The sequence below is a fragment of the Syngnathus floridae genome, chromosome 13, assembly GCF_059516105.1.
Source record: "Syngnathus floridae isolate MCC-2025c chromosome 13, RoL_Sflo_1.0, whole genome shotgun sequence".
Lineage (NCBI taxonomy): Eukaryota > Metazoa > Chordata > Actinopteri > Syngnathiformes > Syngnathidae > Syngnathus > Syngnathus floridae.
Window position 1 is genome coordinate 11,226,046 of NC_142425.1, and position 24,869 is coordinate 11,250,914.

General features: G+C 42.8%; 10 protein-coding genes across 12 annotated transcripts; 4 read left to right on the forward strand and 6 right to left on the reverse strand.

The window, feature by feature from the left end:
* Positions 1-155: 155 nt before the first annotated feature.
* LOC148388747 (transmembrane protein 205) lies at positions 156-2,429 on the forward strand. Its single transcript, XM_088393257.1, has 4 exons — positions 156-318; positions 681-860; positions 1,280-1,443; positions 1,713-2,429. The coding sequence occupies exons 2-4, from the start codon at positions 761-763 to the stop codon at positions 2,013-2,015; spliced, it is 567 nt and encodes a 188-aa protein (XP_088249383.1). The 5' UTR covers positions 156-318; positions 681-760; the 3' UTR covers positions 2,016-2,429.
* Positions 2,430-6,221, reverse strand: slc35d1a (solute carrier family 35 member D1a). Its single transcript, XM_088393252.1, has 12 exons — positions 5,887-6,221; positions 5,692-5,725; positions 5,497-5,583; positions 5,362-5,429; positions 5,222-5,293; positions 5,083-5,151; positions 4,506-4,608; positions 4,287-4,379; positions 4,032-4,099; positions 3,838-3,916; positions 3,574-3,656; positions 2,430-3,346 (listed from the first exon to the last, which is right to left on the reverse strand). The coding sequence occupies exons 1-12, from the start codon at positions 5,994-5,996 to the stop codon at positions 3,241-3,243; spliced, it is 972 nt and encodes a 323-aa protein (XP_088249378.1). The 5' UTR covers positions 5,997-6,221; the 3' UTR covers positions 2,430-3,240.
* On the forward strand, positions 5,832-7,965 carry aqp12 (aquaporin 12). The gene is made up of 4 exons (XM_088393253.1): positions 5,832-5,983; positions 6,643-7,312; positions 7,421-7,537; positions 7,630-7,965. The coding sequence occupies exons 2-4, from the start codon at positions 6,718-6,720 to the stop codon at positions 7,746-7,748; spliced, it is 831 nt and encodes a 276-aa protein (XP_088249379.1). The 5' UTR covers positions 5,832-5,983; positions 6,643-6,717; the 3' UTR covers positions 7,749-7,965.
* Positions 7,746-9,034, reverse strand: rpp21 (ribonuclease P subunit p21). Its single transcript, XM_088393259.1, has 5 exons — positions 8,856-9,034; positions 8,667-8,767; positions 8,421-8,500; positions 8,202-8,351; positions 7,746-8,119 (listed from the first exon to the last, which is right to left on the reverse strand). The coding sequence occupies exons 1-5, from the start codon at positions 8,910-8,912 to the stop codon at positions 8,016-8,018; spliced, it is 492 nt and encodes a 163-aa protein (XP_088249385.1). The 5' UTR covers positions 8,913-9,034; the 3' UTR covers positions 7,746-8,015.
* Positions 9,035-9,325: 291 nt separating this feature from the next.
* On the reverse strand, positions 9,326-14,184 carry pak2b (p21 protein (Cdc42/Rac)-activated kinase 2b). Its single transcript, XM_088393251.1, has 15 exons — positions 13,935-14,184; positions 12,584-12,939; positions 12,408-12,514; positions 12,177-12,327; positions 12,071-12,102; positions 11,875-11,988; positions 11,668-11,800; positions 11,469-11,532; positions 11,316-11,364; positions 11,081-11,193; positions 10,897-11,014; positions 10,730-10,829; positions 10,454-10,650; positions 10,222-10,359; positions 9,326-10,097 (listed from the first exon to the last, which is right to left on the reverse strand). Exons 2-15 carry the CDS (start codon positions 12,771-12,773, stop codon positions 10,011-10,013), a joined length of 1,593 nt encoding a protein of 530 aa, XP_088249377.1. The 5' UTR covers positions 12,774-12,939; positions 13,935-14,184; the 3' UTR covers positions 9,326-10,010.
* Positions 14,185-14,436: 252 nt separating this feature from the next.
* pigx (phosphatidylinositol glycan anchor biosynthesis, class X) lies at positions 14,437-16,023 on the reverse strand. Of its 2 annotated transcripts, none has more exons than XM_088393256.1 (6): positions 15,861-16,023; positions 15,675-15,756; positions 15,469-15,607; positions 15,102-15,315; positions 14,939-15,036; positions 14,437-14,840 (listed from the first exon to the last, which is right to left on the reverse strand). In XM_088393256.1, exons 1-6 carry the CDS (start codon positions 15,928-15,930, stop codon positions 14,703-14,705), a joined length of 741 nt encoding a protein of 246 aa, XP_088249382.1. In that variant the 5' UTR covers positions 15,931-16,023; the 3' UTR covers positions 14,437-14,702. The 2 variants fall into 2 exon arrangements, with proteins under 2 accessions (XP_088249382.1, XP_088249381.1); XM_088393255.1 differs by having other exon boundaries at positions 14,437-14,861.
* Positions 16,024-16,235: 212 nt separating this feature from the next.
* On the forward strand, positions 16,236-17,021 carry cep19 (centrosomal protein 19). Its single transcript, XM_088395040.1, has 2 exons — positions 16,236-16,475; positions 16,582-17,021. The coding sequence occupies exons 1-2, from the start codon at positions 16,346-16,348 to the stop codon at positions 16,923-16,925; spliced, it is 474 nt and encodes a 157-aa protein (XP_088251166.1). The 5' UTR covers positions 16,236-16,345; the 3' UTR covers positions 16,926-17,021.
* Positions 16,971-19,483, reverse strand: ing5a (inhibitor of growth family, member 5a). The gene is made up of 8 exons (XM_088395039.1): positions 19,363-19,483; positions 18,822-18,893; positions 18,560-18,726; positions 18,364-18,475; positions 18,189-18,288; positions 17,968-18,103; positions 17,837-17,898; positions 16,971-17,772 (listed from the first exon to the last, which is right to left on the reverse strand). Exons 1-8 carry the CDS (start codon positions 19,397-19,399, stop codon positions 17,733-17,735), a joined length of 726 nt encoding a protein of 241 aa, XP_088251165.1. The 5' UTR covers positions 19,400-19,483; the 3' UTR covers positions 16,971-17,732.
* Positions 19,484-19,797: 314 nt separating this feature from the next.
* On the forward strand, positions 19,798-22,179 carry plekhb2 (pleckstrin homology domain containing B2). The gene is made up of 8 exons (XM_088394831.1): positions 19,798-20,036; positions 20,454-20,501; positions 20,566-20,718; positions 20,780-20,882; positions 20,953-20,992; positions 21,058-21,144; positions 21,221-21,335; positions 21,406-22,179. The coding sequence occupies exons 2-8, from the start codon at positions 20,465-20,467 to the stop codon at positions 21,543-21,545; spliced, it is 675 nt and encodes a 224-aa protein (XP_088250957.1). The 5' UTR covers positions 19,798-20,036; positions 20,454-20,464; the 3' UTR covers positions 21,546-22,179.
* ankrd29 (ankyrin repeat domain 29) lies at positions 22,174-24,792 on the reverse strand. Of its 2 annotated transcripts, none has more exons than XM_088394830.1 (10): positions 24,633-24,792; positions 24,353-24,460; positions 24,092-24,190; positions 23,876-23,974; positions 23,703-23,801; positions 23,345-23,443; positions 23,188-23,286; positions 22,985-23,080; positions 22,828-22,926; positions 22,174-22,756 (listed from the first exon to the last, which is right to left on the reverse strand). In XM_088394830.1, exons 1-10 carry the CDS (start codon positions 24,642-24,644, stop codon positions 22,634-22,636), a joined length of 933 nt encoding a protein of 310 aa, XP_088250956.1. In that variant the 5' UTR covers positions 24,645-24,792; the 3' UTR covers positions 22,174-22,633. The 2 variants fall into 2 exon arrangements, with proteins under 2 accessions (XP_088250956.1, XP_088250955.1); XM_088394829.1 differs by having other exon boundaries at positions 24,353-24,463.
* Positions 24,793-24,869: the final 77 nt, after the last annotated feature.

Below are 24,869 nucleotides of genomic sequence, written 5' to 3' on the forward strand. Positions count from 1 at the left end.
ATCATTATTTCACGAAAGCACAGATTTATTCGCGTTGCTGTTTTCTGATTAATAGCTAATTTGTTTGCTTTTATTCTAGCAATCGGTCTAACCTATAAAAAAACTGATTATCATAACAGACTAATTTATTGCTTGCGTTTATTGTTTGTCGCCTCCCAATATTTCAGCAGCAGTTTCAAAGAAGTTGTGTGACAAGCGCTCGAAGCTCGGTGGAACCAGTTTGTTGTGCTGGCTGGAACTTTTCCCTCCCTTACTGCAGTGACTTGCCGTCGTTCCTCCTCTGAGGTGGTTCCTTCAACTTCTGCGCCCGTCGCACTGGTAGATATTCTCAGCGATTTTTGAATATTCACAAAAGCAGGTTTTAAAATTGTGTTCCGTATTTGCACTTAGTGCGTTGGAAGTTGTAACCTTGTGCCCTACTTGTTCGCTCGGTCAAACTTTGCAACCCCAACCCCGGAAATTTAACATTTACAGCTAATCTGCTCGCACTTTGTTTATATATAATATAGCCTCCAATAAAAGCGTTTAGTCGGTTATGTGGTTTTAAAATCGGCGATAGTATGCTAAGCGTTGGGTGCGCGTAAACGCAGTTTCCATGACAACAGCGCTGATTTTGTTTTAGATAAGAATTGCTTATAGTTGTCCTTTGGGTGTGTCACAGCTTTACACGTGTCTTACAGAGAGTTGGCTTGATCATTCCCGGAAATTTTGGTTTTGGTTTTGGAGACCACCACCCCAAACGGAGGCGAGCGTTGGGAGCATGGCCACCGACCAGGAGCCGTCATTCACTGTCAAACTGGCCCAGCTGCTGCTCCTCTCCACCTACTGGGGAATGCAGATTTGGGTCACCTTCATTTCAAGTTGGTACCACACCCACGCTACACATTCTGCAGATTTTTAGAAAAAAAAAAGGTTGAAATCATAAATTTAAAACCAAGACCTTAATTGGCCGTAATGTGTCTTATTGTAAGGCGACAAGATACAAAATAACTCCCCCTGATTTATGACTACTTTGAGTACGCAGAGAAAGTGGAGCAAAGGTCGTCTATCAAGTTGGACGTCACAGCAACTTGGCTTCAGGCTAAACTGGCCTGCGAGTTAGAGTTTTTTTAAACTTAACACGGTGCATATATCCAATAAATAAGTGATTCTCAAAGGTGCTGCTCGAGTTGTCTGCAAAATAATTGGCATGTCACACTGTTTAATAAAAAAAAAAAGTACAGATTTGGATTTGCACAATGACAAAATAGAAACTAAATTGGAGCTTTTTCCCGATTAGGTTTCGTAATGGACAACCATCTGAACAGACACACTTACGGCTTCATTCAGAGTCGCCTGGTCCCCTTCTACCTTCACCTGGGCTCGGCTTGCGCCTTCTTCAACCTCGCAATCTTCACCGTTTACCATCCCAGTGACCTGCTGGACGAGCGAGAGGCCTTCCAAGTGGGTTCCCACTCAGTCTCCACCAGTGACGCCATACAGTATACATACAGTCTTGATTGATGGGATAAAATCCAGTCATTGTACCGTGCCTTCTGGTGTTCCCGATTTGCCCACTAGAGGGCGGTATAATAGTCATGCAGACAAATATAAACAGGATACTGCTTCTAATCTGACTATTTAAGATGCTGTATTAGTTTTATGATCTGCTGAGTAGTGCTAGGTCATTGTGAGGAAATATTATCTTCATAACTTTCCTTCTACCCCAACAGATCTTCATCTTCTTTGTGTCAGTGACCGTGGCAGCGGTGAACGCCCAGTGGTTCGGCCAGATGACGTCGGAGATCATGGCCGACATGCATCTGGTGGAGCAAGCGTGCGGCCTGGGCCAGGACATCGGCCTGTCGTCCAACCGCGAGGCCTACGCCAAGCTTAGCCAAACGGACGCCAAGTACCGCCACCTGAGCGGACGTCTGCAACTTTACAGGCTGCTGTCGTCGCTTTGCAATTTGTGCTGCTTGGCTTGCAACTTCTGCAGCCTCAGCTACATGGCCGGGAACCTTAGCACACTGTGAGGTATTTTATTTTTTATTTTAAACATGCAAGTTATAAGTTAACTATTTAATATGTCCTTTTTTCTGTCTTATGTCTGAATGTGTTTTATATACTGTTTTTTTTTTGTTGCTGTGAGGTATTGGTGCATTTTAGTGGGAGTAAAATTTTGTGGATTTAATCAGGTTTGGCCTGCAATGCTCAGGGAAAGATTAAGAAGCTTGACGTCACTACTTAAAAGTTGGACATTTTTGGATGGACAGTAGTAGAGACTGACTTTGAAAATTAAATCTTTACTTCGTCATTTATACTTGTATGTTTTTTTATTAAAAAAAATAAAAGAAAGAAAAAACTGTTCAACTTGTGATTGTTTAAAAATGTTCTAACCTCAGGATAAGTTGATTGAGATTCAATAAAGCACAGCAAGCTGACAAAAATTCCAAATGGCTCATCTTTTAATTAGACAGGAACAAATGTTGCAACATCGGAAAGCGTTTTTGTAAAAAAATACAGTAACAAAGCCATACTTGAATAAAATTCTTACTTTTAAGCTAAAATAAAATTGATAAAAACAAAACATTTGTATAAGACCTTTAAAAAAGTTACCTGCATAATACAACGAAAACTTTCTTTTCAGGGGAGGGCTGTTCAGATAAACGTGTAACATAACAGCCCACCACAAACTCACTCAAATTTTGTTGCACTAACTGACCAAGTTAAAAGTAAACTGCTCGTTTTGCACCCTCTCCCAAAGTTGTACCAGTGCATGTGCAAAAATGTGGTAACAGACTAAAAGAGTGCACAGAAAACACGACATTGAAGGCATCCATGTTACATTCCTTGTAAACAAATCTGACGAATACGTCAGAATCTAAAAATGAATTGATCTGCATATTGATCGACAACGACTTTGATAACCGATTAACCGTTTCGAGATGTTTGACAATCCAAATCTTCAAAATTTCATCTGGCAGTTCAGGTAAACCAGTCAGAAAGTAACAGCTGGCTCTCATGTGTGTCTTCAGTACAATGTGTATAAAAATTTCATAAATATTTTTCCCTTCAACACTTAAAAATGCTACTGTCCCTTTAAAAAATGCATTGTAACGTTAATGTAACTTAGAAGAGCGTTGATTTAAAACCATCAGCTCCTCCTCAGACATAAATAAAACTGTTTAAAAAAATAAAAACCCCATACATGGCAAAATAAAAAAAAAGGAAATAAAATTTAAATAAAATAGTCCAGTGTCATACAATCACCTTGCCCTTGATGTCCATTTTGGTGCTTTCGCTGGCCTTGCTGGGCTGCTCCTCTCGTAGCGTGACGTACGAATAAACCAGGCTGCCTGCGATGCTGCCGGCACAAAATGAAACGCGTGTCACAACAAGTCAAATCCGCAAGACAAAAATACTCTCTAGGCGTGATGTAAGATTTAAATATTATATATAGCCTAAAAAGCAGGATTACACAGGGTGTGCTGCCATCTTGTGGTCGATAGGGGTATTACACAAACAGGAGAATTTTTTTTTCTTTTGCTAAGCTGTCAAAAATCACATTTAATATACTTTAAAATGCCGTACCTTATGTTCAAGCCTATGAAGTTGGTCCAGGAGAAGATGTAGTCGCCAATAAACACCATTCCGATGTATGTCACCAGGACATTCTGGAAAAACAAGCCAGGAGTTTACACCACAACATTGAAACAAAACGCAACATTCAAAAACTCATTTTGCCCTAGGAAATAATATCAACTGTCTCTAATTGTCTGTATTATGGCAACTGAGTGACAATAATCTGAAGCACATTATATTATATCAATTCCGTTTATACTGCCACTCACTCACCTTGATGCAGCCCAAGATGCTGGTGGTCAGTGCAGAGTTGTAATGTGTACAAACCACGATGGCGTACATGAGGACAAACCTGTGCATACACAAAAAAACAAAACAATGAGTCACATTGTCACCTTGGCGTCAGTCACCAACAACAACAACAAAAACACCCAAAGTCATTCAACCCCTCATGGACACATTCTTACCCCATAACGCAGGACAAGAAAAACTCAATGAGGAAGCAGATGTCTGACCAGCCGTCGTAGTCCATAGCCTGGTCACACAAAAAAAAATAAAAAATTTCAGTGACTGGATGGAAGGTACATAATGGCGGCCTTTGTGTCTTTGAGTTCTGTGGCCTCACGTGAAAAAAGCAGCAGCTTGTTCATTAACGATAGGGCGTGATCATTTGACGAGTATTTTTAAGGAGGTGCAGCTCTCTGCGTTTGGCTGCTGCTTACCTTCTGGATGTCTCCCGTCATGTGAGCCAGCAGCAGAGTGGGTAAGATCATAAATAACGCATTATAATACACCAAGCCATATTTGCCCAGCTCCTGCCAAACACAGACAAGATACTGAATGTAAAACTCAAATGTATTTACATTTTTCCATGTTGACATAACCACCCCGCCCCTTTCCAAAACAATGAGCGCTATTCACATGCCGGCGTCGCCACAAACCTTGGCTTCTAATTTCTGCTTGACGTAAGCGCCGTTGGCCGCCGTGAACACGTCATTGAGGAGGATAAAGCTGTAGCCTTGCAGGTCGAACGACATGTCTGCGCTGTAAAACCATGAAGAGGAGGACATAATTGTTTTTTCAGGCCATTGACAATATGTTTTAATCAGATTCACTCCTTTACTGGCCAGGCAGCATTTTGATTATTCAAATGTAAGAGCAAATATTGAAAAATTACTGATTCATTCAGAGCCTATGTTAATTTTTTTCAACGGCAATTCTGATATTTGGCAGAAAGAAATCTGGCAGGTTGACGTCATCAAAATACAAAAACACCCACTGTAAATCTCGATTAGCATGAAAACATGGAGCATTAAATATGACGCTAATGTTCTATATTTAGGTTGGGTTCTTCATAAAATAATTAAAACAGCTGCAGATGGCAGCCAGTGAAGTATTAAAGAGGAAGAGTCAGTTAAGGCTCATATTAAAAATGCAATGAAAATAATGATTCAATTCAAATGCGTTTATCTCATAAGTATGTAAGCGAAAATGTTAAAAAACAAAAACAGTTCTTACCTGGCGGCGATCAAGGCCCCAAGTATCATCGTAAATACCGTCATCTGGACTGACCTGGAGATCTTCTTCCTGTGGCAACGAGAAAAGACACCAATTGAAACCAAACTCCAAAATTGAGTTGAAAATGCAAAGTGCTTACTTGAGGAGAAATCCCTCAGCCAACATTGTGAACAAGATGGAGAACCTCCTGAGCACGGTGAACATCGGCAAGCTAGTGCAAACAGAATAGAATCATCAAATAAATTATTTAATTCACTTCATTCAACCACAAGAACTTACTTGAGCCTTTTGGTTCCATATAGACCACTTATTTGATTGCCCACATAAAGGAGAGGTAGAGGAAATGTCTAAAGATAAAAAAATAACCAGAGATGTCAAATAAGGCATCATCACACAATATCCAGGTGGTTTTACCTTAACAAGTATTTTCTGGTCCAAGTCTGGGAAGGTGATCACCCTCGCTGCCTTGCACACCCACAAGACAAGCACCGTGGCCAACATCTGCACGGACGCATGCAAACACACATTGGAGAAGAAAAAAAAAATCAGCTGAATCTCAACTACAAGTGAATGAATCTTGTGTTTAGGGGAAATGGTTGCGAAACTCACTTGCCCTATCCCAACACATATCGACGACGGGAACCTAGAAATAAAAAAGGAGTGTCAAATGAGCAAAAAGTGTGCAAACTTGGAGTGTCCAAGTTCACACCGCGGCTATTTAAACGGCGAAATCCGCAACAGTTGCCTTGAGCTAACTTGGATATCAACTTAGCTTGAGTTGACCCGGTCGGACGATCGGCCTACCCGTAGTTGGTGAGCACGCTCTTGTTCACCACAACGATGATAAGCGAACTGACTGCGTAAAAGCCGGCGGCGAAGAGTCTCAAGAAAACCGTCGGAGGTTTGTCCGCCATCCCCGATGAGTTGTCATTCCGCACTGTGGACCGTCGGCTTCGGCCGCCCTGCCATTCAGTCGCCTGCCTGGCTTGCTCGTGCGCGCGCAATTACGTGACGTAGGCACTCGGGTTTTACGTATTGATTTGACCGTACATCAATCATTGTATCAGTAAATTATGTATTTGATTAATCTCAAACTTTCAAATTCAGAATTAATGTGGGTTACATCGAAGTATGTCGCATTTTTATATACTTCTAAATTACTTCCGCCCTTACTGAAAAGCACTCCCTGGTTTGAGCCCATACGTCATCTCAGTATCCAATCACAATGTAGGATTCATGATGATCAATTTTGAGGTGATTCCGAATAGTTTTTTTATCGAGCGTATCAAGAAATACAATAATTTAATATGTATAGTAATACATTTAATATGCATGAATTAAGAGTTAGGTTCAGCGATAAAAATGCCCTCGCTATGAATAACAAGGCATAGTCTAAAAAGTTATTTAAAGGTCAAACTCAAAAACAAACATTGAAAATATCTCAAAAACCCGAAAAATGTTTTACCTATTCAAATTTACTGTTGACCAGTCTTATTGAATGACAATTTTGTGACCTGCTTGATGACCTGACCTTGCAATGGCCCATGTGTATTTTGGCAGGTGTCAGCAGTGTGATAAGAAGCGCGGGTCTTTCTGTGCGCCACGTTGTCAGAAGAGAGCGAACCCTCCGTGAACATGTCGGGACTCAACGCTTCTCTTGGCTACTTCCTGGCGTGCGTGGTCTTGGCCGCCTCGCTGCGGGTACCCCTGAAAAGATGGCCGCGCCTCGCCTTCCTGTCCGAGTTGTCCTCGTCGTTCATGCTGGTGGCGTGCCGGCTGGAGGTGCAAACCATCGTGGAGGTGGGCGAGTGGGCCGGGGGCTTGGGCCCGGACGTGACGGTGACCATTTTGTTCGCGGTGCTGCTGGTCCACGGTATAGTCTGCGGCGACCATTTGGGGAATCCCAGCGTGAGCATGCTCAGGTTCCTTCAGGTGGACGCCACGTTGCTCGCCACCGTCCTGGCCGTGGCCTCCCACTTCCTTGGGGCCTTCCTGGCCATGCTGGCGGCCGAATACTACTGGAACCTGGAGTTGACTGACATGCACATGATCAAGAACCTGATGTCCAGTGAGTGCAGCACCTCGCTGTTGGTCTCGCCCGTGCAGGGCTTCTTCACCGAGGTGGTGTGTGGGCTTCTATTTTACCTGGCGCACCTCTTCCTCAGAGGGAGGAGCGCATTCCTCAAGGTGCCTGTCGGAGCCGTGCTCCTCACCTTCCTGTCACACATAGGTACAAGTGTCCTATATTTCGAAAAGTTAACAGAAATATATTGAGAAGAACCAAATGTACATGTCATGTCCCGATTGTGATGAAATGACAATGATTTTCCGTTGGCAGCCAAAGGTTACACGTCATCTTACATCAATCCCTCGCTAGCTTACGGCCTCACTTTCAACTGTTCGGGATTCACCTTGACAGAGTATGCGTTAGTCTACTGGCTGGCCCCCATCACAGGTAAACTGTATAAGTTTTTTCTTCTTTTTTGTGGAGTACCTGCCCATTTATCAAGTGTGAAATTTATACAAGTGAATCTGCATGCTTTCCAGGAATGACCCTGGCCCTCTTCTTGTACATGGGCCACATCCCAAGGATCTTTACCAAGAACCTGCTCTATAAGTCACGTTTCCGGGTGCGGAAAAGAGGAGAAAAAGAAAAGAAGAAATGAATGACATTTGTTATTTAATTTTTTCCTTTTTTTTTTTTTACAATGTACCCTTCAAACAAAAGAAGGTATCAAGAACAAAAAAATTCAAAATCAGGGAAAATGCAAAAATGTTGCTAGTTTTAATAAAAGTCATTTGAAAAACAAAATCATGCATTTGTTTGCCGTGTGACCATAACTTCTTCAAGTAACGTGAACTGAAATAAATAAAATGACTCATTTTTCAGTTGATATATAACAAAAGAGTTTGTACATTTGCATTTCGTGTTGTCATGGAGGTGTTTGCTGTGTAGCGGCAGTACTTGTGCTTGGGTTGGAGCAATCCACCTGTCCAGATTTGGACTTTTTGGGCTGATTTTTAGATGCCTCTTGTTCTGTGGATAGGAAACAACAAAAATAAGGGTGAGACATATTTACTTACGGAAATTTGACAAATGCACGCTGGATGAGGATTACGTGGTTGTTTTTGTTGGAGTGGAGCCTGAGCCTCCGGACGGTCCTGCCACAAGCAATAATCTGGGTCGTTCAATAGCGTCTTGCTCTGTTTACAGCTGAGACATCGGAGGACCGTCACGCGCCTCTTCTTGCCTCTTTTCCCTCTTTTCCCTGGCAGAGGCGCATTTATTAGTAAACAGTTTTATTCCTCCAGGTGGGAAGGGTATAAATGCGGCTTACGTTGTCTGGTTGTCGCAGTCAAACCTGGGATGAGCAGGGAGCAACATTTCTTGCATATTGTTCTTTTCACGGATGGATCTCTGCAGGAATAAAAATTACATTAAGAAATTAAGATGGTATATAACGCAGAGTAAACCCCCCATTAACACTTTGATCAGTGGCCATTGTGTTAATAAAGTTACAGGAAATGGTTATTCTTACCCACGCCTTCAAAATAAAATATTTTTATGCAGCTGGCTAACTTACTGTCGTAGAACAAGACGTTTGGCGATAGTCCGCTGAGTAAAACAGTAGAAACGAGCCAGCTCCACATTGGCTGGGTTTTCGGCCAAAACGGAATGTGCAGCCTGGAAATAGGATGAGATGGAAAGAAGCTAGTTAGCGGTTAGCCATTTCAAAACGAGACCGTTTCGAGTCTTAATGGTTTGCACTCACCTGGTAGAGATAATTCAGTCTTAGGTACGCTTCTTTATCCTTAATGTGCCCGGACATGACATGAAAATGCTGTGATATAATCCAAACGAGGCTGTTAATTTCTTTTATCGTGCTGGAGCTGTTTTAATCGGTCTCTTCGGGGATATCATACATCATCCGGGTCTTTCCTTTCAAAATAAAAGCATATAGCAAACCCGGCAATAATATTTTTTAATAGGTGGTCGTATATTTTTCTCCAATAAAAATAACTATTTTATATTAAAGTTGTGCGTTTTAGACCTGGAAAACTGGAGGGAAGGCATTCCAGAGGATATTGTTGCTTTGTATTTTTTGAAAAAGTATATATTGTGGGGAAAATCATTTAAGTCATTTCATTTTGAGATCAAAATTATTGCTGAAATTTTTTTTTGTGACCTAACTGGCATATTCTAAACACCACGTTGATTTAACACTATTGACAAACAACCGTACAATTTTTCCACTTTTAATATCAACAAGAGAGAGGAAAATATAAACCTTGTCCATGTAAAATGAACTTGCCTGTAAGGTGCACCTCTGCTATCAAGGGGCTAACATGGTACAGTAGCTCTGTCGTGTGTGAGTGTATGTGTGTGTTGCGTATGTAAAATCAACAAAAAGATATCGTGCTCTTGAAACGTTTCCTATAAAAGCAGTCGAATGAAAAAGTAGAGCGAGAGACAGAGATTCAAGTATCAAAAGAACTAAAAAGACACTGACAGAGCTGAGGAAAGTAAAATTACAAAAAAAGTAGTAAAAATCACAGGGGGACAAAAATCAACAATACATTAGGCAACACTTTTGCATTTTTTTAAGGCAGTCGATTAAAAAAAACAACAACAACAACAACAACACTAGAAACTAGGACGAGGCATCATCTTCATTAAATACAAGCCCAGTCCTAACCAGAGTTTGTCAGAGACTTCATATGGACAGCGGATAGTGTGTGTGTGTGTGTGTGTGTTTGTGTGCGTGTGTGTCTTTTATGCTTGACATTTTTGGTCTTCTTCACAGTGACTTTTTTTTTGTTTATATTCTTAACCTTTTGTCTGGCACAAATTGTAAATCGTTGGCACGTTATGGGTGTGAATGTGTGTGTGTGTGTGTATGCTTATGTGTGCGTGTGTCTTCTTCTTCTTAACGATTGCCTTTCATGGCCTCCTTGGCGGCCAGGATGAGCGGTGTGAGGCTGGACAGAGGCTTGGCCAGCTTCAGGAAGGGATGCTGTGCCCGAGAAAAAGATATACACACACAAATCAAATTAATTAAATAAATCAAAAGTCTTATTCGGGAGAATTAATTAAAAGTTTTTATGGTGGGCACATTTAATAGGCAATCATTAAATCACCTGCAGAAGCTCTTTGCCTCCACCTCGCTTCTCCACGTCCATCTCTAGGCATCGGTTGAGGAAGTCTCGGAATACCGGCGACAGTTTCTCAGGGTTCTGCAGCTCGGGCGTCCCGTTGGTGGCGATGAGATACAAGGCCTGAGAAGACAGGCAATATTTCACATTTGCCCAAACCCTGTTGTTGTTGTTTTGCATAACTGGCAAGACGATGGTCCAAAGTGCTTGTACTCACTCGCAGGGGGTTCTCATTGAGGTAGGGGGGCTCACCCTCCACCATCTCGATGGCCATGATGCCCAGCGACCAGATGTCCACTTTGGGCCCGTAGGCTTTACGGGTCACCACCTCAGGGGCCATCCAGTAGGGTGTGCCCACCATGGTGCTACGCTTGCTCTGCTCCGGAGTGATCTGGGCGCAGAAGCCGAAGTCGGCTGGCGAGGGGAACGCCATACGTTTACTTGATGTTTTTTTTTTGTAGTATCAAATCCACGGGAATATTTCACAACTCACTGAGCTTGACGGAGCCGTCCATGCCGAGCAGCACGTTGTCACTTTTAATGTCTCTGTGGATGACCTGGTTGGCGTGCAGGAAGTCCAACGCTTGTAAACACTGCAGAGAGTAAGGTGGCACGTTAGTATTATATTTTTTCTTCCCGCCATTCATTGCGTGGGCACACCTCTCTGCAGACAGCGGCTATCTGCGCTTCGTCCATGCACGTCTCCGTGACCACGTCGGTGAGTGAGCCGCCCGCCAGGTACTCCATCACCACAAATAGCTCCTCCCCCATCAGGAAACTAAAACACACAGACCCAGTGGATCACATGACATGCTCTTTTTTTCCACCCATATCCCAGCGTCACCTGTCGAGGAAGTTGACGATGTTTGGGTTCTTCAGCTCCTTCATCACCAGGATCTCGTTGATGATCAGCTCCTTCTTGGGCTGCTTCTGGAGGTTGATCTGCTTAATGGCCACCTAACACACGGGGGACAAGACAAACACTTTGCCACATGGTTGCAGAATACTTGTGTCATCATCACTGGCTTTATAATTTGAAATGACAGTCGGGGAGAAGATGCTTTCCATCTTCCTCTCACCTCTTGTCCTGTGGCGACGTCGATGGCAGTGAAGACTGTTCCAGAAGCTCTGTAAGAAAAGAGTGCATTCAATATAATGTCATGAGGATGGTTAAAAAAAAGTTGGATTCAACCTTAAAAACTGGGAAGAAGAACAAAATAAAAACTACTCACCCCTGACCAATCTTCTCATATCTGGTGTATTTCTTCTTAGGGTCACCAATGCTGACAATAGTTCCTATTTGGCAGAGGGGAGTGAATAAAAACAGGTATTTTAAATTTACACTTTTAATGATTGTCACCTTAGCATGAATCATTATTAATTATCTCATGCTACGGAAATATTGCTGGAAATTGAACTAATGAAATTTACTCAGTTTGTCCATGATCTCCTCGTCTGACATCTTGCCCTTCTTCTTCTGTCTGTCGGCAGCCTTGGATGCCAAGTCGCCGTCCGTGCTCAGGCCGGGGGTGGGGAGGGGCTCGATGACGGAGCGCGTGTACACCTGGTCGCACAAAACCCAACGGAAATCGCTGTCATTTTGCAGCCCAACGTAACAAAACGTCGTCATCGTCTTACGCTCTTGGTGTGTTCCGGTCTTGGAGCCACAGCGGGAGGCGGGGCTTCGTCGTCATCGTCGTCGTCAATATCTTTGATAGTCGGAGATGTTGGCTCTGCGCCTTTTTTGACTGGCTGGATTCGAGAAAAAAGGAAGAGACCCATAAAAGCATCAGTGTGATTTTTTTTGGGTCTCTCAGCATCTCGATATACTTACGGACTGCGGCCCTGGAGTGAATGCTTCTTTTTCTGTGAAGGAACAAGAAGAACATGGCTTCACAAGTTCTTGCTAACCGTTTCCTCACTCGTCTTGAGAGACTCACCAGAAGACGAGAAGCTGAGGTACTTCTGGCGCCCGTTGCCCGTGGAGTCGTAGAACTTGAGGACGTCTAGCACGGCCTGCGGGTTCTTTTTCTGCTCCGACTTGGTGATGTTTGAGGTCTGCAGAAGCCGGGCCCACTGCTCCGGCATACCCTGACAGGTACAGCAAATAAAAATATGAACTCTAAACGCTATGACTGGCTAATTGTAGGTTCGTGAAGATTCCCACTTACAGTGAACTCCCCCGTGACAGCATCGAATCCAACATGAATGGTGTGCTCAAAATCGGAAGGCGGTGAAATCTCCGGTCGCTCTTTGTCTCGATCTTTCTTTCTCCCGCCTGCAAGTGACAAACATTTTTAATAACTAACCCAAAGGCGCTTTTCTTTTCCACTCTACTCTCGCTCACCTTTCTCAGCACCGGAAAAAATTGAGATGATCTTGCTGCGTGGTTTTCTCTCCTCAGGCACCGAGGGCAGCGGCTTGGAGCTGTGGTTCGCCGACAGCGAGTCTTTACTGGAGCTGGTGCTGAAGATAGTGCTGCTCATGCGGACCGGCGGGGCGGGGGGCTTGTCCTCGGGGTCGCCGTTGTCGCACATCGTTCAGGTTGGAGTTTGTTTGGGTAGTTTTCGCAGGAGAGGGGGCGGAGGGGGCGAGGATGGATGGGGCGGCAAGCGAAGAGGGAGGATCACATCAGCATGAAGCACACGTGTGCTCATGCAGCACCGCAGGATGTGCAGCCAGGAGAGGAAGGAAGAACTATACCTAGGAAAAGAACACAATCAAATGATGGTTCCACACAGGATATTTGTAGCCAAACAAATAACCCAGATTTGTTGATACAAACATTTTAGCATTAAAGCACATTGTGAAAAACTACCATGGACATTATCAGGGGTGGCAAAAGTACTCATAGTTTGTACTTCATAAATAAAATGGGAAAAACAAAAGCGTTTATTAGTCAAACCTAAAACAAACAAAATATCTCACAACCCTCACGAACTGTTTAATATTCAAATTGAACTATACAAGTTTTAATGGCTGAAAAGATGTCAGACAGGTTTAAAACAATATTGACAGTAATAACAAAGGCACTAGTTATGTCAACAGCTATCAGACTAACAACACAAATACGTTTTCTTTTTTTTGCTTTAAATACAACAACTATTGTTTGTAAGTTGTGTGTACCCATTGTAATTTGTGCAAATATTTATCATTGTTTATAAAGATACCAGGAAGCAAAACTGCGGAGAATAGAATAACAATGAGGTTCGCTAACATACATCCAAATTAAATTATCTCCTTTGTGTAACTACGTAATAAGAACTTTACTCTATTTTACCAAAAGTACTTTAAAGGCCCAAATACTGGACAACAGCGGCGGCTAGCGGGATAACGTTAGCATCCGCTACTTATATTAGCCAACAAGTGGAGCAACTCCAGGCTATAATTCGCCTTTTGCCTTGGAGCTAGCACGCCTGTTAGCTCGAAGCTAACCGCCGCTATGGTTCACAATGGCGCTCGCGCGAAGCTAACGTTAGCTTCGATAGCAATTTAGCAGACCAGCTAACGTTAGCGTCTCAACTCATTGGCCGACAGTTAGCCCGCAGCTAACGGTAACTCCTCCATGACAACTCGCTTATAATAAAGTAGTGACTTAAAAGGAAAATAAATGCCCTTTTTATGTAGAAGGAATGAAATCGATAAAAAAAGGCCGGCCGAGATTCCAGCGTTAAGCCGCTTTCTCGTCACTTTCTCACCGGGCAGTTAAATGTGAACAGAACTCCTCGACTCCCTGCGGTCGGTCCTTCCTCCGTGCTTTAAAAAAGGTTCGTTAATCCAAAAAAAGTGCAGTACTTCATCCGAAACTCTTCCATAAATAAGACCAGGTGTAAAACAGGTGACAACAATGTGCAGTGCAACTTTTTCACCCCCTTGTGTCTTTTTGGGGCCCTTCGATGATAATTCCGCTATGTCGAGAAGGGGGAAGCGGAACTAGCGACTTGTGATGGGCCGTGGTGGGAAGTAACGAAGTATACTACGACATAATAAAGTATACTTCGTTACTATAGATTTTTAAGGTCCCTCTTTCCGGAGTATTTAATTTTCTGTCGGCTATTATTATGTCGGCTCCCTCCATCTAAAAACAGATGGATATGTTCCAGCCACCATGAAAGTAACCAGAGGAATAAAATATTGTGTAAAGTGTAATTATAGTGTACTGTTGAATTTGTGTGATGGATATTAAGACATAAAAACAGCTGTAATCTCAACTCAAGTTTATTTATAAAGCACTTCCAAAACATACACTAGCGTATACAAAGTGGAGTGAAAATTAGAGATACAAAAACACTTAACAAGAATATTCCACATAAAATGCTATATGTATATTTAAGAAAATAATTTAAAATATAATAACTAGAATGAAATTTAAAAAATGACAAAATTATGACTGTTGCCATTGATCTGTTCTTAGAAACTGTAAAGCAGGAACAATCTGGTAAACAGACAGCAAGCACCATGAGGTTTTAAATTATCCGATACTTCCACGTGTATTTGGAAAGTGCCAAACAGCAGATCATGGTGACGGCCAGCGTCAGGCCGCAGACGGGCGTCACCAGAGAACCGTCGCCCACTGGTAAACGCAAGGTCTCGTCGCGGGGGCTCTGCGGGAAGACAGCCCAAACCTAGGATCATGCTTCATCTTTACAACTTCATTCATGTTTTCCCAAATAATATTACAATTGTCATGACATCTAAACACCTGCTGATGTTGCACTTGAAACCACAGACACATGCTCGTATTGTCAGCGTTGCAGGGTGCTTCCGTCGCCGTGTGAGGCTCCAAATCAGCCAGGGAACCTTGGAGAGAAAAGCACGTCAAAAGACGAACATTTGCTTTTTTTTGAGTAAATCCAACTACTTACATTTCTCCATGCGCAAAAGCAGCTTTGGGAGTTCTATGACAACTGATGAAAATGTTTCCCCGGTAAAAGAGGGTTGGTGATAGCGGCCGTGAATAGGGATGCTAACTTTGAGCACACTGGGCGTTTGCTCACTGAAGGCGGGATAAACGTAGGTGACGAATCCCAGAGTTTTGTGTGCAGGCATCTCCAGGTCAATGGCGGAATCCACTAATATCTGACAAAGATAAGCAATTACTACCACAATGCATTAAAATACAATTACATGTGCAGTGTAGAGCAAAATAATTTTGTAACATTCCTGTAAAATTTACTGGATCCTTATAATTATTGCTTTAATTTTGTATTACTATATTATATTAATGTTTACCTGCCAATCAACTGCATCGCCGAGTAAAGCAAGCTGGTAAGGGTCCACATAGACCCCACTGGGCCACGCGTGAAGCAGCAAAACTCGGACGTCCTTGAACGCACCACTAGGCTGGAGCTCAATAGTCGTTTCTGCCTCCCTAAAAGAAAACATGTTTGTATCCTCCATTGTTTTGTTAAAATTCTAAGACTAATTCGAAAATATACCTGTGAAAACCCTTGTTCTTGATCTCTAATGAAACTGTAGTTGACTGGAGCCACTGTTTTAGAGCAGCACAGCTGTTCTCGGCTACAGAAATAATAAAAGTTGGGTTCAAAAACAGTGGAAATATTTATGGACATTTTGAAAGTTTACGATGAGGTCTGAAAATAGCAGCTATGAGGATATCTTACCCTTCACAGTCAAATGACAACATGTTAATAAAATGGTTAAGAAAGAGTGATAGAAAAGTGTAAAATGCATCACATACTTCTAGGGAATAATCGTATATTGTTAGCGATAAACGTAAAAGAATGCCTTTTAAGTTGTTTACGGAAGTGCAAATCGAAGGACCCTTTTTAAGGTTAGGGCGGCCGTAGTAATGCCTAACCCAAATAAGTATATAATTAAACCATTAGTCAAAACAACATTGTGTCAAAAGAGTTGTTTGTGAAATTAACATTTTAAACATACTTACAACTTTGTGATGACAACAAAACATATTCCTATTCCTCATTATTTGTTACATTAAAGTCAGGAACGATGTGGCCGGAAAGAGAGTAGGGTCCTAATCCGAATGGTTGCTAGGCTACGAGGGGAGGCTCGGTACGAAATAATTTAGTTACGTACAGCGAATGCAAAGCTTATTTTGATATACTTGTAGAAACAGTGGCTAAACATGCGTTTCGAGGCGAAACGTTGCGGAGTATGCTTCAGCCCACCTTCCATCGTGTTGATTTATAAAAATACAGAGACTAACAAAGTGAGAAAACGAGTCATTCCCGTGCGAAACTTTTCACAGTACTCCGGTACGTTCCAATATTTATTAATCTGTATTAAATTTCACCCAAAAATCCAACATTTTTTTATAATAGTTTATGTCAAAATATTTAAGATTTTTTATAATCATTGCAGATTATAGCCTGGCCGCCGAAAGGCTGAAAAACCACCCCCGGCACAAGGACTACCTGGAAAGGGTCTCCCAGACCCAGCTGGAGAGGCTGCACATCATCCTGCGCGACCACCTGCAGGGCATCAGTTTGGAGCGCAGCCTGGCCTCGCTGCAGGTGGACCCAGCTGAGGACCTCAACAAGCTGGACGACGATGCACTGGCTCGCAAGAAGAGACACATGGACGAGCTGTTTGAAAAGAACCGAACGCAAAGAGAGGACCCCGAATTTGTGTATGACCTGGAGGTGGACTTTGGCAAGGCGGACGATGAAAAATGTAGCTGGGATGAAGAATCTAACGGATTTTAATATTTAGTCATGATTTTAATGCATTTACACAATGACAGACAACAGTTGATTAATAGAGGATATTTATTTGATATATAAAATATTGAATATACAAAATACATTGCCTTTGGCTCTTTATGTGTGGCTTACATGACTTGCGTTCACATTCAACCATGAGAGAAGACACTTAAGGCTGATTAAACAATTTGTTAGTGGACAAAACCCCCACAAAAATTTGACAAACTAACATCTGATATATATTTCCCCCATATAATCTGAGGTTTGAAATTAAATTTAAGTATATAAACTTTGCATTGTCAAAAGGGAAACATTTTGTCAAAAGTGCTTTTGATACCACCAGTACCTCAATACATTCAACAAGGTCACATTTTGATTCATTTATTTGTTTTCGTGGAAAAAAAATAATCAGACTAGGAACCTCATGTTTATGGGTTTGGTTTGAGGAGATCTGATTTTGTTTAAACATCTGTGCTGGAGGTAGTAGGTCAACGAAATATCGGACGCTCTGACACAAATCTCAGTGAGGTTGTTAAAAAAAAAAAAAAGCTTAATTTCTCAGCAGGCTTTTATAAAAAAAATAATTTCATAAATTCAACTTTCAAGTATCCTAAAATATATTACAAGCAAAGTAGACTGTCTTATAATGGGTGAGAAAAGTGAGCGTGAAGCTGTTAAAGTTAATACTTGTCTGGAATCACATCACTTCCAAAATCCACAGTCGATCTTATTAAGCAAGCTTGTACGACGAGGAGCGAAAATATATATTTCTGTATATAATCACACTATTTTACTACCCCAATATTCTTCTTATTTTTTCTTCTTGTCTTGAGTGCATCGCGGACAAAACCTGAGAGAGAAACAATGGTTTGAGTTTGCAATGAATGAGGTGACCCCGATTAGCGCTTGCTCACCATTTTCCTTTTGGCTTTGTGGCGAGGTCGACGCAGGCAAAGTGAAACCACTCGATGGGACACTGGAAACAAGACACAAAGTTCGTGATCATTTCATCGGAAAGCCGAATAGCTCAAACGCGAGAGCTTACGTCTGGGTTATCGCAGCCGATCATCTCCCCGTACGACACCTGGTGACACAGGCAGTAGGTGGGCTCGTTGGGGTCCACCGGCATGTCCAGCACGTCAGACGGCTGCATGGGCAGGAGGGCGTCGGTCAAGTCCGGGCTGCGAGTCAGACATTTTGTGTTATCGGGAAAAAAAGTTTCACAGGTGAGGAAAAACATACTATGAGGAAAATACATTAACACACCTGTTTTTCATTTTTTTCTTTTTCGGAGAATCTTCATCAGAACCTTTCCTTGCTCGTCCCCGAGAGCTGCGCTTCTCTCTGAGGCTGCGGGACTCTGCTTCTGTTGGCGGAAAAAAAAAAAATCATTAAATGTGATTTTTGTCCAAAAAGGAGGCTCGCCCTCAACTATACTGACTTTTCAATACTCGTCCATCTGCGCTTTCATAGCCGCTCACTTCCAGCTTCTCCTTCAGCTCGTTCTCAAAGCGCGCCAGGTCGGCGTCCAGCCGCCGTATGTGTTTGTCCACCTGTGTCAACAAAGCGTACTCAAGGACTTGTGCCTGTGTGCTTGGTTTTGTATCAGTGCTTATTCATCAGTGTTTGGGACCAACCATCTCGTAGGTCTGCATGGCTAGCTGCACTTTATCGTCGCTGAACTCTTTGCACTTGCTGTAGGCGCTTTGGATCTTCTGCAGGTGCTCCACCCGTTGTTCTGACGCCAAGTTTTTCACCTTGGCTATGTACTCCTCGGCCAGCGTGTCGATCTCAACCTTCTTTTCTGAGAGGACACCATATTTCAGTGTGAACAAGATGACAACGATAATGCAAACTTGACATGCAGCACCAAAACACACGTGTGATTTTTATAATCACCTTCCGTCCTGTTGTCCAGGTCTCGCATCAGTGTGAAGTTCCTCTGCAGCTCACATGGAAGGTTTTCAATGCCTAAAAACAGATGACAGATTAACCTTTATTAACATCAGTTACATTTTATTGAGTCACATGGCTTTAGTTTGCAAATATTAATCATAGATTAGCATAGATTTAATAGGTCTGCCCGGGGCGTAAATGGTTACAGAAAAAGGCGGCTGCCAGAACCAACAGGTTGCCAAAGCATGCTGTGTATCTATTTAATATACGTGATTCAACAGACATCACATTTTATACGAGTCCCGTGTCCAAATAGGCATTTGAAACCCGTCACTGACAATTTTACAACGCCGCAGTTATCTTAAATCATGTTATTAACTTAGAGAGGAGGTAGGCGAGAATGCTACGTGCTAAAGTAGCTCGCGGGCTGTCAGCGACTTGCTGTCACTTTGCAGCCCAAGACAAGAATAAGGCCAAACGTTAACTTTAAATAAACACAAAACGGGCAAAGTACTCGCTTTTACAGTCCGTAACAGATACTCACTGTCTAAATAATGTTCCAAATATATTGCCGTCGCCATTTCGGATTAGTGGAGTGAACGTAAAGCGCCTGCATGTGACGTCACGTCGTTAGTGCTGCCAAACTGTGGGCAGGCATATTTTTGTGTGTGAAGTTTGATTTGTAACACTAGGTCGACCGCTGGTGGGTGGCTAGTGGAACAGTAACGGGTGTAAAAGTACGATATAATAAATTTACCTGCTTGTTCCTCACATATTCAGTGAAAAATAAGCAGTACTATTGTATATTAAACCAATAAATATTTGCCATCACATTAAGCATGCAATATACTGTATTACCCGTATATACAGAACATATCAGGATGATGGCTTCCATGTGACTGCTTTAGGAAAGAAGTAACACAAAGCGAACACACCCTTCTTTTTGCTAGCACTTTCCAAACGTGTCATCTGATAGATTACATCATCGAGCATAAATACTTCCTGTTTAAGAATTTTCAACTCGTAACAAGCCACCATACTCGATCACCCGATTCTTTTAAAACTCTCGCTTGAAGGTTTAACGCAAACTTTTTAAGTAACGTTCCTCACGTTACAAGCCAGGAGCAGAGTCTATTTTATTATTTTATACAAGAAATATTACTTCGGCGTTTACGTTTGAAGTTGGAGCCTATCTTTCCTACAACGATCACAAACCAGGCAAGTGCGACTTATTTTGTCAAATTATGAACATTGTGGATGTGTTTTGTGCTCATTGTGCTTACAAAACAGCAACATTAAATACTGGCGTTTATAACAAGTAGCAGAACAAATCGAATGCAGGACATGTTGTGGAAGGCTGCAGCGGTCACAAGGTTTGTTTGGACACACCACACCCGTCGTCACGCCGACCCTGCCAGCCTTTCCCAACATAAAAAAAAAACCACCAACATCAGAAAAACATCCATTGCATGCTACCAAATAAAAATACCCTTACCCCCCAAAATAAAAAAAAATAAACACAGGTTGATTGCCATCTAGTGGAAAAGCTTGTAATTGCCCCGCATGCCCCTAACGAATATTATTTGTAGGAAATAATTTTTGTTCCAATTAAGTAAAACTTGACAGTTTGTTTAGGTGTCTCCAACATGGCTATGGTGAAGAGTGGCTGGCTCCACAGGCAAAGTAAGGCACATCATTTGCACAGCCGTCGTCGTACTTCCCTCCAATGTTCTGACCTCCTCGACAGGTACCATACTGCGACGTTGGAAGAAGAACTGGTTCGACCTCTGGTCTGACGGACGGCTGGTCTTCTACAACGACCAGCAGCGGCGAGACCTGGAGGACGACATCCACATGAGGGTGGACTGCATCAACATTCGCAGTTCCGCCGCGTGTCAAGGTAAAGTTTTAGTGAATACCACGGTTGAAGTTTTTGGTTGGTGACACCTTTTCTGTCGCAGAGTTGAACCCCCCGGACGGCAAGACGCGTGACGCGTTGCTCCAGATTGTGTGCAGGGACGGAAGGGTTATCAGCCTGTGTGCAGACAGCGCAGATGATGCCATGTAAGACCCCTTTTAATAATCCCATTGTCCTTCATTGTGGTTGCAAAATGGTCTCTGTTCTTCATTCCAGGGCATGGACTATGGCACTAGAGGATTCCAGAATTAACACGGTAAGGTGTAGTTAGGGTAGTTGCGCAATTCAAAGTATTTATCTCTCTTCTTTTGACATTTTCAGATGGTCACTGCTTCTCAGGTGGGCTTCACGCCAGATTTGATGGCCTCTGCTCCACCACCATACTCAGAATATGATCCCCCACCCCAAGTAAAGTTATAAAAATTATTATATTATCCACCAGGTCTTGAGAGAACTCTCATGATAATTATTTTACCCTCATCAGTTCTACACTCAAGGCCCATACGGAGATTACGTAGCAGCTTCTCCTCAAGCGACTCAGATCGTATACGCCGCTGACGGGCAGTCCTACGCCGTTGCCTACCCTTACCAGTACCAAGGTAAGATTAGTAAAGTTGAACCACTAAAATGGATCAGTGTGATCATTTTGCACGTGCTCTATCCTGGTAGGTGGCTACGGCGCGCCCGGCGTCAACCACGTTGTGATTCAGGAGCGCCAGCGTGACAACGGCGGCGGCGACGTGGCCATGGGCATGTTGGCGGGAGCGGCCACGGGTCTGGCGCTGGGCTCGCTCTTCTCTGTCTTCTAAGTAGTTTGCATGTCTGTGTTGTTCTACTAGAGCCGAAATGTTTTCCTCTGTGAGTAGGAAGCCTTGTCCTAAAATCTTAAATTAAATCCAGCACTTTCTCCAATGCATCGCTATGTGATGCTTGACGTGAACCGACGTAGATTTTCGAAGGTTAAAAATGGCTAACAGAAAAAGACTCCTTGTTTTAACGCAATACACTGTACTTTTCAGCTTAAAAGCCATATCATTGTTTTGTGTTTTGTTCACTATATTGATGTTTTATTTTTATATGTTCAAATTCATGGAAGCTTTTAGTTACACCAGCTACACTCCCGATTTGCATTTCAAACAGAAAAGTTCCCAAGTTGGGCTTCTCTGTGAGGTCAATGACTTCTAATTTCCTGACTGAGTTTGAGTTGTCTCTCCATTTTTCACAGGCTGTTTAAGCAGGACGGGACATAAAATGTGATTGTTTTTTTTCGGATTGGCAGCTTCTGTATTTTGTTTCATTTCAACAAGTCTTTTTTAAGTGAAGGATGTTATTTACAAGCAAAGTTGTTAAGCTAGTTGTGCTAATATATTATCAATGTCTCCACTAAATCCCCGACTGTTCATCCAAGAGATGTATTTTAACAATTAAATGTATTCATAATGATATGTGTGTTTATTTCAGATGTTTGTTCACAAAATACCTCTTAAGGTTATTTAATGCCTTTTGGATTTAATTCTTTGCATTCACATCAACTCCATACTTTAATGCACGTATTAAAACGGCAAAGAAACAGTAAAAATGTCACTCTTGTGATGGTGATTTGCATATATTGTGGGCTGGGGTGTTATTTGTGCTATTTAATATCATTTATCATTCACTAATGGCATCACACAATGGTGCCTTGAGACAAAAGTTTTATTGCTGCATTGAAGCGTTGCAACAACACAGCCATATTGATGCTAATTATTCTAGCCTTAGCCTTAAGCTAGCGAACTAAAGTGGTTGCTTTGAATGCACAATGTGTAACTCTCCATATTATGAGTAGTTTGACAGTAAACCTTCACTAATTAAAAAAAACTCTGAGGTCACTCATATCTCAAGGCGCCAATGTTTGATTTTAGTGCAAGCAGATGCTGAGACAGGAACAATGATTGTCATCTGCCATCGCACTCAAGACTTTAGGACGCAGAACTCTCAAAATGCGTTGACTTTTGGCGATGTCGGCCGGGAGCTGGTCGTTCTGTAAAACACGTGAGAAGAAGAAGTGAAGGTGACGTCACGTCCTGTCTTTGGCGCTTTTCAGCTCTCGACCTGGTTGGCAAGCGAGGGGTCGGCGTTTGCGCTGAGGAGGAGCTGAACGCTCTGGATGTTCCCGCTTGCGACGGCAGCGTGGAGGGCCGTCGAGCCATTCTGTGGACAACTGGAGTTAACCATAATTGTCAACCAGATTTTATAATTGTTGGTCTACCTTGAGGAGGCCGAGTGAAGGTGAGAACTTGAGGAGCTCTTCAACGACGCTACTGTGTCCCTTCATAGCCGCTTTGAATAACGCCGTGGAGCCATCCTTATGACAGAAAGCAAATGAATATTAAAAATATACCAAATATAATCGGAGGTCACAACTATTGCGGAAAAGCTGCTTCTGATTGGTCATAATTAAGCCTGACTGACTTCTCTGTAGGCATCTCGATCCGCACCGCGCAAGAGGAGCACTCGGACTGCGTCATTGTGCCCCATCTGAGCTGCCATCCACAGGGGGGCAGTGCCATCCTGTAAGAGAAAATTATTATAAATGAGAGTAAAAATGAGATTGTGAAGGCATCCGTACCTCTCTTGGTTGGTTCACTTTGGCGCCGGACGCTAGCAGCTGACGGATTACGGGCACGTGACCGCCCTGTGCAGCCAGGAAAAGAGGCGTGGCACCATCCTATGGCAAATCGAAAGGAAGAGGAGCTCAGTCCTAAATAGGCAGACTAGGCAAGGGATATATACACACACATTTATATAAAATAAGGCTACTCACACGCATATATTCTTTATCCTCTGCAAAAAACGACTAATATTACTGCAGCTTCCTGAGTCACTTTTTTGTCTTTTCTGCATTTTTATTACGTTGTTCCCTGGTGGTCAATGTGTGCACACTACAAAGAGCACCATTTTACAAGATTCCAGAGAGAGCTGCTCACGTTAAGCTGGTCGTGAATATTGGCACCGTTTTTCAGCAGCGTCTCCACCACGTTGGCGTGTCCATGTTGGGAAGCTGCGGTAAGAGCAGTGCCTCCTTCCTGCCACGAGACCAAATGTCAACCAAATACAGATGTAGTGATCATGTGATCAACAAACCTTTACAGAAATACACCTTGGTGTGGAATTCTGTGGAGGCACCAAATTCAAAGAGGAGCTTGACGATGTCATTGTGACCTTGCTGGGAAGCGAAGAACAGAGCGGTAGAACCTGTCTGTGGAGAACCATGAAAACAATCAAAAATAAATATGAAAGAAGACCTACTACAGAACATGCATGGTCCAGTCGTGAAATTGCACAACCATGTCAATCTTAGGTATTCTCATGATACCTCTCTCTGATAATTGATGTCAGCTCCTTGCATGATGAGATCTTTGACGCACTCTCTGTGGCCGCCGTAGGACGCCACCATCAGCGCCGTTGTTCCGCACTGAATGGAAAGCATCAAAATGACTTATCTTCCCAAAAGAGAGCCACTCAGATCAAAATTGTATTTGTACACAGCAAAGAGAACCTTTGAGGACAAGCCATTGTACCCCCCCAAATTCATTTTGCCCACATTTCCTATTTCATGCATGATTATAGCTCCTACTTTGTCCCTGCAGTCTGCATCCACTCGTCCACTGTTAAGCAGCAGCTGGAGAAGAGCCACGTTCCCCTTGTGGGCCGCCCAGAACACGGCATTGGCCAGCGGTGTGTCCTTCTTGAGGACACACAAAAACAAGCCTGCTTAGATAAAAAACAAACAAACATGCACACATGCAATGGGCTCTGCATCATCACATGCAAACAGCCAATCGCATTGCCCATGATGGAGGAAAACATGGTGTTATGGGAGGGAACATATTATGCGCATTGCTTATTTATTTTACCTTGAAAGACATCCTGTAGTTTTCACGCTGTCATGTTTCTTCTTTCTGGTTCATTCTGAGCTGTGAAGTGTTCGAATCCGCACAACCACAGCGGGCATGCGGCAGCAGGTATGCCAAGAAGTAGCTTCATCCGCAGTGCTGCTTTCAAACACTGAGATAAACCTTCCGAACCACTAGGGGGCGCTGCTGCTACACGTACACTAAAAAAGTAACCTTGCTAACCTTCTGCGCGGGATT